Source organism: Epinephelus lanceolatus, chromosome 1 (assembly GCF_041903045.1).
Source record: "Epinephelus lanceolatus isolate andai-2023 chromosome 1, ASM4190304v1, whole genome shotgun sequence".
In the NCBI taxonomy this organism is placed as follows: Eukaryota; Metazoa; Chordata; class Actinopteri; order Perciformes; family Serranidae; genus Epinephelus; species Epinephelus lanceolatus.
This window is the reverse complement of record NC_135734.1, coordinates 30,961,628-30,975,421: the sequence shown is the minus strand read 5'-3', so window position 1 is coordinate 30,975,421 and position 13,794 is coordinate 30,961,628. Positions and strand designations below refer to the sequence as shown.

Genomic DNA, 13,794 nt, shown 5'->3' with positions numbered 1-13,794 from the left:
GTCATTCAGAAGAACACTGAGGCATCCTGAGTCTCTCACTAAGTTAAGAACTACCACTACCAGTGTCATTTTAAGTAGCCAGCAATGAAGAATCATAACTCCATAAACCCCTTAGGTGCAAGGAAGCATACAGTCACCAACACGTATACACCAGACTACACATAGAGTTTTCACCACACTATCTTCAAAGCCCTCATTGTACCCTCCTAATGTTGTGCATAATATTCAACTACCAAGCAGCTTTTTCTTTTTCTGGCATACTAAAAAATCTTACATACTGTTTTAGCTTATATATTTTATAGCATGTTAGTATGTAATGTGGGACGCAGCCTTGGTTTGTGGCCTAAATCAAATGTGTGTCTGTCCCTTTAAGAAACAACCTCGGAAAGCTGCAAGGCATGATGGGTAGACGGTTCACAGCCAATCAAATCATTGTTGACAACGCGCTGTTGTTATGGAGCTGGTGAAGTCTGGTTTAAATCTGAAAAGAGGCTGAAAGTGCTTCCTGTCTCTCACAGCTAGTTAAACGCGATTTAAAAGTGTTATAAATTTTAAAATGTCCTCCACGGACCGACTGGACTTTTTACGGGAGCGTAACAAAGATTTATTGAAGCAGCTGAAGCAGCAGAGCGAGAAACTGGAGCGGCTGAGCGGCTGCAGTCAGGGCCGTAAGAGGGAGAGAGAGGACGAGGCTGAGGAGAGGAGGGAGCCGATAGACATCCTGAACATAACCGATGGAGACCGCGGTCCTGCCCGGGCTGCCCTAGCCAAACTCACCGTGAGGTTTGCGGGTAATGAAACTGTTTACGTGAGGCCAAAGACTCAAGAGAAGTCAGCAGATATTAGCTAATTTATCTAGCTAGCTATCTGATAAAACTGGTGTTGCGTGTATGTCCTCATTGGTATTATATTTGAATACTACAGGGTGTCTACAGGTTCTTAAAAGTATTTTCATAAGTCAATTTTATGAGAAGGCCTTAAAAGTCATTATCATCATTTATCTTATTTCATTTATACATCATTTAATTTCTTTTCGTTAAATTGAGGGAAGCTCCACATTTCTAATGTTAAAAATCTTTAAGACTAATATAAGACTGTCATTTTTCTTTATAATTGCACTTACCTGTTGGCAAAGAGGTGGTAGATCAACTTAATTCACTCTAACAACTAAACTATATTCCCACATGACACCTACCTCTGCACAAGACCACATATATACTACAAACCTGCAATGTTTTACCTGTGATGGTTAAGTAAGTAAGACATGATTTGTCCAAAAATCTGTCCTAAATTTAACTAAAGGTTGTCTTGAAAGTTTAAAGCATTAAAGCATTAAATTTAACTGTCTGATACCTGTAGACACCCTGTACTAAAGTCAGCTGGTTAAAATCATTTTGACATGCTTGAGCTTGACACAGACACCACATCACATCAAATGCAGAACTTGGATATATTTTGTCAGTTTTGTCAAACACTGAGTGTCATACCCACTTTAAACTCCCTTCAGTATATTCTAAAAACCACTAAAAAGTAGCTAAATGCAATTTATTGTGAAGTATTTGTAAAAGGTGACTACCCAGGTCCACTACCTAGCTTCTGGAGCTGTCAGTTGTATCTCATTGGATGGATTAGTTGTAATGGAGATAGCTGAGATGTCTTGGTATGAAACTTGGGTCACATTTTACACATATGCAAAAATACAAATAAGTACATGTGAGACAGGAATGGGAGCTGCAAAAAAAAAGCCCTAGAGGGCTTGATCAAGGCACTCAGGGGTAGGCCTATACCCGAATCTATAAGTTGATGAATTTAGAAATAAGAGAAATCCTGGATGCAGTTGAAGGGTTCAGAAAAAGCTAGTATTGTGATTTTATTGTGGGTTGTGATGACTGTTTTTATTTTTACATTTAGAATTATATTTTTCATGCACTGACCTGACCTTGACCTGTTCCTTACCATTTTACACTTCACTGCAAGCCTGTCTTGTGCATGTGATGAGTAAAAAATTCTGGAATCACTAATGGAAAAATCTTTTCCTCCGTACCTTTATCAGATACATGTGAAAAACAAACATGCATCCAGGGATCTATTCCAACACCACCCTTGACCTCCAAATACAAAGGAGGGACTGCTGGACACACAACACTATCTGACCTTTTCAACGACAGCAACAGACATCCATTTGTCCACAGCAGGCTGCAGGATACTGGGCCGGCCAGCACCAAGTCCTGTCTAGTAAATCACAGCAAAAAACAGGTAAGAAAAAAGAACCAAGGACAGTCTACTCAAGTTTGTCTCTGTTTTTAATTAGCTGTACAGTGTCAAGTACATCATCAGCATTAGACTGAACTTGCTCCCTAAATCTCAGTTAAAGTAAACAGAATTGTTCAAACTGGTTGGCTCAAAGGAATAATTAATCTAAAACTGAAGAGGTACTCACCTCCATGTCGCTCGAAACTCACAGGAACTGGCTGTGAGATGGCTTCCATAGCTCAATCTCAGCCTTGTGTCACAGCTTGAAAGAAGAATACAAATTTCATCAGATTTCTCATAACAACTTTTTCAATTTTAACGTAATATCAGTTTTATTTTATTTGTTTAAATTGGAGAGGACTCTGAATAAGCCTCAAGCTTCCTTCCTGCACTGAAGTTACTGCCTTTCAATTTTATGTATTGTGTAATTATTGTGCAAATAAATAAGCTATAACTAAAGCTATACCAGTAGGAAGGTTTGCAGTAGGAGATGATTTGGTAAATATGAGACTTGGTATCCACAAATGTAAACAGTTGACCATTTAAAACTTAGATTTTGAGTTTCTTGGGGTGATTTCTAGCTCACCTGGTAGTGTGTGCAGCGGCCCAGGTTCGATTCTGACCTGTGGCCATTTGCTGCATGTTATCCCACTCTCTCTCCCACCTTTCCTGTCATGCTTCTGCTGTCCTGTCAAGAAAGGCAAGAAAACGCCCCCAAAAATAATCTAAAAAAAAAACCCAAAAACATTTGAGTACCTTCGATTCATTTTTTGCATGAACTTTCTTTTACTATTTGTTTGTTTTCACAGAGGGAGGTGCAGAGTCGAGTCACATTTCAGTCTGATGAATGCGAAGCAATACCTGCCCCAGATAGGCATCATTTACAGCCTTTACTCGGGTATGACTGGATAGCAGGTACGCCTTATTGGTCTCTCTGTCTACCTGTTTCCATCTTATACACACAGTCATATAATAGAGCCTTAACAGGTGATGTTTGCTCCCTCTAAGGAGTCCTGGATGCTGAGGACTCCTTGATAGAGCGCTCTGATGAGTTCTTCAATGACTTACGCACGTTTCGATCGCTCAATAAAGACGAGTGTGTCCACCGCCCCCAAGCAGAGTGAGTGCTTCACGCTTGATTACACTTGCGACTGATTGTGTGTCATGTTTGCCTGTGATTGATGATAGCATCATCAAATTACTATTAATTTTCTCCCCTCATAGATTTTCTGAGGAGAACCACTCAGTCCTGCCACCACTAACAGACAAGGACAGTCCAGAGGCTACCACAGATACTCATCAGTGTAAGAGGGGTTATTTATTTAAATAGACTACTCTCATTTTTCTTTTCACGATGGCTCAAGTAATGCTCACCTCTGCTTGCTCACCTTTTGTTCAGGTACATTCTCTTACAAGATTAACAGCAGACTGTTCCCCGTCCCACTTCACTCTCAGGAGTGCTGCCCAGTGTGCAAAAAGCACAAATCCTCCCACCCTCACACTACCGCTGAGCCAGCTCTCATCAGGTAATGATGATGTGCCCTTTAACTGCCTTGTACAAGCACTTAGGAACAACAGAGCACTTAAGTGGCACCAGGCGACAGACATTTTTAATTTGATACACTTTGTCCCTACTAAATGAACCCAGAGGGCGATGGATGGTGCCCTTAGGTGCAGCTGAGACTTTTTATACTGTGCCATTTTTCCTTACTGTTCCTGTTCCTGGCTTTTATGTCCGTGAATGTTGCTGTCAAATAATGGTACGTACAGTAGTAGTGTGTGTTCCTTTAAACACATTTAAGTAGAATAAAAGGGCTATGCACCAAGGCTGTGGGGTCTGGCATCCGCAGAGATTCACAGGAGTCACCCTTTACCCTTTTGAGAATGACTAATGTATTATCAGCTCTTATATAACTTGTCAAGTCATCATCAAATGAGGGGTTGATGAGGCAAAATTGTGTGTGTGGCCTAAAATTTGTCTGTTTGAGGGTCCATGCAATGAAAATGTTTGAGAATTCCTGCTAAAAATCACCCAAGTTTTACCACTGTAGCAGCAGCATGTCTGTTGTCTCATTAGTTTCCATTTTTTTTGATTTGTAAGGGTCAGCATCCCTCGCTCCACCCTCCTGCCACCTTACAAGTACAAAGCTCATCGGCGATGCAGTTTTGATCCTTCTGATAGTTTGGGGTTACCATCGGTGAGTAAGAGACCTCCTCAGCCATCCCATTGTCCCTCTGGGATCTTAACATATTGTGCTAACACCTCTATGTTAAGTGTAACAAAGGTTTATCACTGTACTTAAGCCATTTTTCATCGTAATGTGTCTCTCCTGTCTTGTGCAGCACTGTCTCTCAGGCTGGTCAAACACAGGTCAGAGCATGCTGCCGCCACCCAGCAGCCTCGATCTGCGGAGCAGTCTGAACATGAAGCTCTCCACTGAGGCACAGGAGAAGGAACTGGAGGTGATACACTGCAGGCTTCCTACAGTATGTGTAGACCTTTTTCACAGCGGACATTTTAACTTGTCCTAGTAGGAAAAGCACTTGTGGAACTAATACTGTTAAAGGGACAGTTAACCCCTAAATCAAGAACACATATTTCTACTCATACCTGTAGTGCCATTTATCAGTCTAGATTTGTTTTGGTGTGAGTTGTTGAGTCTTTGAGATATCGACTGTAGAGATGTCTACCTTCTCTCAATTAAAATGGAACCAGATGGCACTCGGCTCAGACCTTTATAGGAACGAAGCGTACATCTACTCATGGATGAGAAGCTCATGCTTATGGCGGCGTGAGATGTAAACATTAATGGCGTCCTCCTCACCTGAGCTGTAATGTTAGCTAGCTCAGTGGTGCTAGGTAAGCTAGCAAAAGATGCACACTTCCTCTGCACGGTGATTCGGGTTGGTGGTGTAGTTTGGTAGGAAGAAAATAGTTCCTATATGAAACTGCTCACAACAAGGTCTGTGGATTATCTTGAGTAACTAGGTCATGATTTCTGGAAAGAGACATTGCTGTTGAGTTTTTCAAATGTATTTTTTGGCACTGAACACCACAAGCCGAGTGCCATTTAGTTCCATTATATTTGAGAGAAGGCAGACACACTCCGCAACTCACACCAAAACAATCCTGACTGAAAAATAGCACTACAGGTAAGAGGAAAAATATGTGTTTCTGATTTGGGGGTGAACTGTTTCTTCAACCGTGGCTCATTTCCATTAATTGTCCCAGTGAGCTTTCCTAGTAAACCAGCATGCCCTGGAACTGGCTTATCTAAACAAAATGCAGCTGTGACTAATGTTATTGAACAGTGACCAAGAAAAAGACAAACGTTAAGTCTTGTTAGGACCTACAGTCCATCTCTCACTTCTCATTTAGTTTTTTTTAAAATATTTTTCAGGATCTCTCTGCACACAAAGTGTCTGGTAACCTGATCTCAGATGTGTCTCGCTTGGCTCGTCACAACTTCCAACACTTCTCCTCCAAAAGAAAACAAGGAAGCACATTTTACCCTTTGCACTGACAAACAATTAAAGTCTACTTTCATGCGATAACGGCAGTTCCTGTGAGCTGTTTGACGCCACCCAAAATTATTTCCTTTTTTGTCTCTTGTTTTAAGTCTCTGTATTGTACTTTGTTTTTTGGTAAATGTCTTTTTTTTAAACAGGCTTTTCTTTCTTTTTCGATATGAGACGAGTGGTGATCACAAAAAAAGAATACATTTTAAGTTTCTGATCTTAATTTGGAATCAATCGACTTCAAGAATGTAATGAGCTAGTGAATGAAATGCAACACATTAGGCTGTTTCCTGTCTATATATGTATACATAATGTGATTAGTTTAATGAAATGGGAAAAATTAACACAATAGAACAGAATATTTCTTGTCAGCAGGAGTTGCATTTTATTTGTTCCCCTTCTGTTCTGATCTTAATAACTTTTGGATAGATTTAGACTCCACATGTGACAGTCAGCAGCCTCATGGATGTGAAGCAAGAGCCCATGATGTTACGCCACAGTGGAGACTGTTTTAGAATCACGTCGCTAAGGCTAAATTTGAGTTTGCTTGGTAAATTTCACAACATTAAGGAAGTCATTTTGAATCGCCTCTCTTGCCCTTTCCAGCTGTTTGCTTTTGCTCCCAGGTTCACGCATACTTCTGTTTTTAACTTCCTTTGACACTTCCTGACCGTGAGACAGAACGCACTGTAGAAACATTGAGGCCAATGCACTGTACAGAAGGTGCAAATCACGGAAACCTACAACCACCTCTACTTAATGTCAACCACTATAGCAATCCCACCTATGACATGTTTTCAGTTTGTGTGTTGCATGCTAACATATTCAAAGAAGTTAGATACTGTAAACAAAATGGTTCTGGATTAAATTATAATCAAAAATGACCAATAGAATAAAGTTAGCATAAAGGAAATGTTATTTTATTTAACAGGAATATATCTGTGATTATTTTTGAGTTCATGTGAAGTGCTGAAGCTGCAATACTTTGATGTTGTAGCACAAACGGCTTGTTCAGAGCAAAGCCTCTGCTGTGTGTGTGTGTTATCTGGCTGTTGATTGTCATCTCAGAACTAGGAATGCTGTGACATGAGAGCAAAGCTTTTTGTGTGAGATGAGGCTTTGTGATACTACATTTGACTTCAACCACAAGCAGTTGTGAAGGGAAATGATGCCTCTGAAGCTCACCATCATCATCATCTTCTTCAAATTCTCATGCATGATTTTATGCTCTGCTCTGTTTAATTGGACGGCTATTATGAGTCGCAGCGATGCTATAGCTGACTCGAAACTACGACATCCCACTGAGAGATCTTTGTCAATAACCTTTAATCCAACATTCAGGACTCAGCAGTGATCAGTCTCTAAAGTGGGGCTCACATGAACTTCTCAGACAGCGAAGATATTTCTCATAAAGGTACTAGTTGATTGGCATTCATCAAAGCAAGGTAAACCAGATACAACAGGTGATTTACTTCAATTGTAAATAAGTCTACAGAAAATGACCAAACCAGTGTCTTCTTTATGTTTTAGCCCACCTCCCTGAAATCAAGAATACGTCCAACTATTTTTCAGAGCACGCTGTACTGTTTAAGATAAAGATTTGATACCTTTTTCTCCCTTCAGGCAGCCACTGGTTTCCATTTCACACAGTACAGAACTTAACAGGATTTGAAACTTGCTTACTTGAGACCAATGAGACATCACTGCGAACACCAAGCCTGCTCTTACTGTTGAGTTGTGCAGTGTCATCGCTTGGTAATACCGGTATAAGCACTGACTGATGTGAAAAATCTGCACTACATTACCATGCAATAAGAACTGAAGACTGTGACTCCAGCAAAAATAATAAAGCCAGACAGTGCGTTTGTATGTGCCTGGGGCAAGTTTCACGTCTGCCATATAAAATCTTAACTATGATGCTGTACTCAGGGAAATTATTCAGCAGTATTGTACAGTACAACAAAACCTGAAAGTAGGCCACAAAACCAAATAAGAGTGTGCAAACTCTGTCATGACTTTCCAGGGAGCTTACTTTTATTATTATTTTTTTTTACAGGGCTAGTGAGGGAGGGGTCAAAACCAAACATTACAGTATGATACCATACGGTCAGCTACGGCAGGGCACAGAATACTCTGCAGAGTTATGTTTTATATTCTACAGTTTATCCCCACTAATATGACCCGTATAGGTCAAATAGCAAAACAACCTCCAAACACACAAACGTATAAACAATGCCAATTCAACACACAGATTAAGTGGGACAATAAGTTTGTTTCAGATTTATGAGTTGAAGGAACAGTGTGTAAGATTTCGTGGCATGTTGCAGTGAGGATTGCAGATTGCAACCAGCTTCTCCCGGTTAGAATTCCTTCAATGTTCTTTGTTCAGGAGGTTTCTATTGGGAGCTGAATTATCTGCAGAGGTGTCTTAATCTCTAAAACAAACGGACTCAGTGATTTAAATGGGTAAAAACACTCAGTAAAGCAGTGTACCGTTACAAATCCATGTTTCTCCTAAAGTCATCACAGATGGGCTGCTAGCCAAGCACCTGCTAATAAGTGTGCACCTTTTTCTTTGATAACTTAAGACCCAGGGGCTGTATTCACAAAGCTTCCTAGTGCTAAGAGTTGTTCCTAGTGACGAAATTCTAAGAAAATTCTTGTGACGTCTTAGAATTTCCCCTTTTTCACAAAGCATCTTAGACCTTAAGAGAGCTCCTAGGGTGAAAACTGTTAGGAGTAGGGAGGAGGACTTTTAAGAATCTTAAGAGTTTCTACAGCAGAGGAGAAAATGGTGGAAACACAAGAGGTCTGAGAAATGGTCTCTAAACACAAAGTGACAGTGAGTAGATGAAATGCTATAGATGAGATTGTGCAGGGATAATGTTTGTGGTCGATCTCATTTGGGATATGCACACATTCCCTATCTAACAAAGCTAGCTATAACGCTAGAAATTATCAAAATATTAAGATATTTGAAAAACTGAGAGTGATTGCGGGGCGGCACAGTAGTGTGGTGGTTAGCACTGTCGCCTCACAGCAAGAGGGTTCCTGGTTCGATCCTGGGTGTGGTAGCCCTTCTGCATGTTCTCCCCGTGTCAGCGTGGGTTCCCTCCAGGCACCCTGGCTTCCTCCCACAGTCCAAAGACATGCAGATTGGGGATTAGGTTAATTGATAACTCTAAATTGTCCGTAGGTGTGAATGTGAGCGTGAATGGTTGTCTGTCTCTATGTGTCAGCCCTGCGATAGTCTGGCGACCTGTCCAGGGTGTACCCTGCCTCTCGCCCAGTGTCAGCTGGGATAGGCTCCAGCCCCCCCGCGACCCTCAAGAGGATGAAGCGGTTAGAAGATGGGTGGATGGATGGATGGAGAGTGATTGCACTAACAATGATAATACTGTCAATCTCATATTGTGGTGCAGTTCACTTCATTTCCCACTGGGTGTCCACACCTTACAGGCTCACAAAAGGGTGTGTCTGTGACAACCAATCACATCTGTTAAAAGAAAGCATCTCAACCACAGTAAGATTAAAGTGTCTGTCCTTTCCTTGCACAGAGTTGCTCTTAGAACTTTCCTAAATAACTCCTACGCTCAGATTCCTTACTAAACTCTTAGAATACTCTCAGAAGAATGTTTGTGTATACAGCCCCAGACATTCAGGAGGTTTTTAACCAGAAGTGGAATTATCCACTCTTCCTCTCCAAAACAAACAGACCCGGGGTGTCATTTATAAACATTGTGTACGCACAGAACGAGGCCTGAAAGAGATGTATGTCGCCTCCCACGCAAAAGTTGTGATGTATAAAAACAGACTTGATGGGAGAAACTGAGACCCATGCTTACGAACATCCTGGCCACCGTAAATTGCTGACACAGATGGGGAGGTGAAAGCTGGATCGTAGAAGCTGTCATATATTTTTGGGCACACACCATTTTCGGCTTTTGTCCAAATGTACATTTTTAGTGTGGATCCTACACACGGTTTTATAAATGAGACCCCTGGTGACTTAAACAAGTAAAAACACTGAATAAAGCAGTTTCACATAAAGAAAAAATGAAAGTCTAGAGTAGTAAATCTAGAGTCAGTGTGTGGTTTGTCTGTTCTGGGCTACTGTAGAAACAATGGTGGTGCAACACTGCAATCTTTGTGGACAAGGACCCACTCCCTATGTAAATATAAATGGCTCATTCTAAGGTAACAGAAACACAGTAATTCTTATTTTCAGGTGATTATACACCTCAGAAAATGCATTTATTACACCTTTCTGCCAATAGATGACACCCCACATCCCACACACTGGACCTTTTAACCATGCTTTGCTGGTGATGGCAAGTCCGGCATGAATCATACATCAATAATAGCCCAATTTATGTATGACTCATGATGATAAAAGTACAGAAAAATTATGTGTGACCAAAAAAGCTGAGGACCCCCCCCCCAAAACAGGTTTCACTTCTGCTGGTCACATTTCCTGCTGTCACAACCAGTCCAGTTAAACACTAAAGCTTTGTCATTAAACTAAAAAAAAGAAAGAAAAAAACGCCAGACATGTACAGGATGAAAGTAATTTACTATAACAGACAAAGCATAACAAGACCACAGTGTACAACAGGGCTGCTCCTGGTGTACTGAGTACCAGAGAAATGCTGAGGATGTGGGAGGGGAAACTTTATTGTGAAATGTCAACGTCTCACACAGGAACAAACAAAGTGAGACATAGGGGCACTGAGCTAGGCACGACACGTACAGTACTGCGGCTGACTTGTCAAAAGACATATAGTCAGTGGTGGGCAGAGTGATATAAAGTAAACCTTTTAGCCTTTGTGTGACTTCATTCCCATGTGTCCACAGGAAACATAAAGTCAGAGACGATGTTGAAGGGCTTCAGTGACACTTAAGCAATGCCAACCTGGGCCTCTGTTTGAAAGATGATTTTTATAATCGTATATGATGTGGAACAAAAATGCCTGTATTATGTAACTGTCAGTTACAATATCCTGTCACTGTATAGAAACCCCACAATTTCTTAAAAACACTTCGTAAATTTTTTTGATATCCTTAGCCAACTGGGGGCAGTGCACTGCATCTGGACTTATTTGTGTATACACAAGAAGAGAAAATCTTAGGGAGTCAACTTCCTGTTTTAGTAGTGACTTCATTTTTTTTTTTTTTTTTTTACCAAAGAGTCAGTGCTTCTCGTTCCAAACTGATTCATTCTAATGACATGAATCACACATGGAGCAACACAGAAAGTTAACTCTTTTTCATTTGGTTTCGTTTTTCTCTCTTCTTACTATTCAAGTCGATGCATGAATGATGGAGTGAGATAATAACTTGTCATGTTTGTAGTTTGTATTTTTACTTCTAGAGGTGGGACCAGATCATTCGCCTAGGATTAAAAGGATGTCTTTATACTGTAGGTTTTGCAGTAATACTGCCTCACCACAAGTTGCACCTTCTAGATAAAAATCCATTAACTACACACAGGTGATCTCCATTTATCTAATTTATTATGTGACAATCCAACTGGCTGCAGCGGTGATGATTTAGGCGTGTCCTCATGCAAACAGGTAATTAAAATTACAAGTGGTTACTTTTATAAAAAAAAAATCTTTTTGACATATTTGCTGAATTAGTAGTACATGAGACAGATATTCTTAAATATTCTTATTTTTTGATAACATTTTCTAGAATCTATTCCAGCTGTTGGAAAACAACCAAAAGGAGCAGAGAAGTCTCTAACGCGGTCCTGAATCATGTCAATGCGCCCATTAATTTGGTCCTAGACTTTTGGTTTTCTCAATTTGATCCAAACCACAACTACAGGTGTGAAACCTCTACTAGACTATGATCCAGACCAAACAGCTAAAACATGGCCCGTTGAAAAGACGTGGTTGCGGTCCACATCAAACTGAACCATGGCTCCATTTGTTGCTGGTATAAAAACACCCTTTGGATGGTTTGGACTCTCGGACTAATCACAGAAAGTGTTCTAAGATAATTTTTTGGGCATTTTTGCCTTTAGATCCAGAGTGAAGGGGAAAGGAGAGGGGGGACGACATGTAGCAAAAGGCCATGGGTTGGAATCGAGCCTGTGGCCGCTGCAGCAAGGACAAGGCCTTTGTACATGGGGTGTCTGCTCTACTAGGTGAGCCACTGGGCGCCCCTATTCACAAGAAGTTTTAGCAGGCAATGGTTAAATGATGCAAATAGTGTAGCGCCTCAGTGATAGTGTGTTTTTGTGGAATAGCAACGGAGGGCTGTGCTCAGAGCAGAGAGGTGTTGGCTATGGGAGCAAAGGAGAAATGAGCAGGTAAGCTGTCAAGTGGTAGTAAATGTAAATTGTAGGTTTCAGTTTGTCTATAGACAATGCAACATAAAATGATCAGCAGAAGCACATGGAGAGAGGAGACGACTTTTATAAAGAGTCAGTTGGAAAAGAAAAAAATCACAAAAACGCAGACAATATTTAATTATTTTCCGAGATGACGGGTGAGAGGGGATACCAGAGGACAGAACAGCCCGTCCACAAGTAATTTAACGTCAAGTATAAGGAGACACAGCTCATGTAGCTGATGACAACAGGACATAGGTTTATCATCTATAATGTACTTATTTAGTGTGCTTTGGTGTGGAAAGGCCAAGCGGCAACCTCCAGGGTTGAAAAATGAAGCCAACATGAAAATGCCAAAAACTGCAGTTCTTTGAACGGCCACTTGAAGCTGGCTCCAGACGCCAGTCAATCCCTGAAGGCCCCCATTTTAAAATGCCCAATTTTACAGCATACCGGTAAATAAACATGAAGCTCAGTGTAAGTTCAATCAAGACTTTCTTTATGCTATATCCATTCACAATTATCTCTCCAGCCAATCAAACTTTGCTACTATCTCCTTCAGCCATTCATGTTGCTGCTGCCAAACTTAAATCTGTTCTCGTCTCTGCTCCTGTCAGCTGTCATTATAGGCGGAATTGTCGCGCTCTCCTCCACCTCATTCACCTCCAGTCACCTTATCCAGAGAATTGTCAAGACTTTTCACATTTCTCATACGTATGTGCACATGTAAATAAATATTCTTTTCTCTCAGAACGAGTCTCCTGATTCAAATGTTTACAGCCTGGTACAAAAGCGGCTTTGGTCTCTGTAGCTAATTTCCCCCTTCATGACAACTGTACGTGGGGTGACTTTTTATATAACTCACCTGTTTACATTTTATTCAGGCTTAAAGTTACACATAATTAAGAGCGGGTGGCTTTGAGTGACAGGCTGTCTGCTGATAGTGTCCTCGACTTCTCAGTCAGATCCACCCCTCACTCCTCCACAGCACTAGCCTCTTGCCCAAACTCGAGGCTTCAAAACAGGAGTCAACAAACGAATGGGGACAAACTAGGCAGCACTGATCAACTATAAATCAAGACTCTGTCACTGCACTGCCTTTGTTTCAACTCAGATGTTTTCAGAAACATATTTTAGTGTACTGTTTAGCTGTAAAATGAGAGTTTGTCTAGTGCTTGGTTCTCGCTTGACTGTTTTCAACATGTTGGCCTGGTCACAAACTTTCTCATTTTACAGCTAAACAGTACACCAAAATGTGTTTCATTTAAGCCAACAAACAGGCAATGCAGAGACAGAATCTTGAGTCATATTTGTTCACCGCTGCATAGTTTGGATGTTTGACCACAGCTCACGAGCAGTCATTGACATGATTAACGGCTAAGTTTGAGACTCCTCGGCTCTGATTAGTTATTTTTGTTCATGTGCAGTTATGCTATTAAAAGCAAAACAGGGAAGCAGAAGAACATAATTTTTTTTTTCACGTTATCTGTTTCATGCAGTTTGGTGTGTATGTAGTGAAAGTTTCAGAAAGTATCACAAAAATGTACTTTTACAAAAGTTACCCACGGTAACTTCAATTAAAATCACTTTAAAACAATCTAAATCTACTTTTATTCATGGTGTAAAACAACAAAACATGCTTATGGGGTGTGAATACATTTTACAGATATTGTATTTTCCTCTCT

The 13,794-nt window shown here is 40.7% G+C and overlaps 1 protein-coding gene across 2 annotated transcripts; it reads left to right on the top strand.

The window, feature by feature from the left end:
• The first annotated feature begins 434 nt into the window (after positions 1–434).
• miip (migration and invasion inhibitory protein) lies at positions 435–6,921 on the top strand. Of its 2 annotated transcripts, none has more exons than XM_033626084.2 (9): positions 435–791; positions 2,054–2,256; positions 3,063–3,168; positions 3,262–3,373; positions 3,478–3,557; positions 3,653–3,779; positions 4,355–4,451; positions 4,597–4,716; positions 5,655–6,921. In XM_033626084.2, the coding sequence occupies exons 1-9, from the start codon at positions 557–559 to the stop codon at positions 5,775–5,777; spliced, it is 1,203 nt and encodes a 400-aa protein (XP_033481975.1). In that variant the 5' UTR covers positions 435–556; the 3' UTR covers positions 5,778–6,921. The 2 variants fall into 2 exon arrangements, with proteins under 2 accessions (XP_033481975.1, XP_033481974.1); XM_033626083.2 differs by having other exon boundaries at positions 4,597–4,740; positions 5,655–5,910.
• Positions 6,922–13,794: the final 6,873 nt, after the last annotated feature.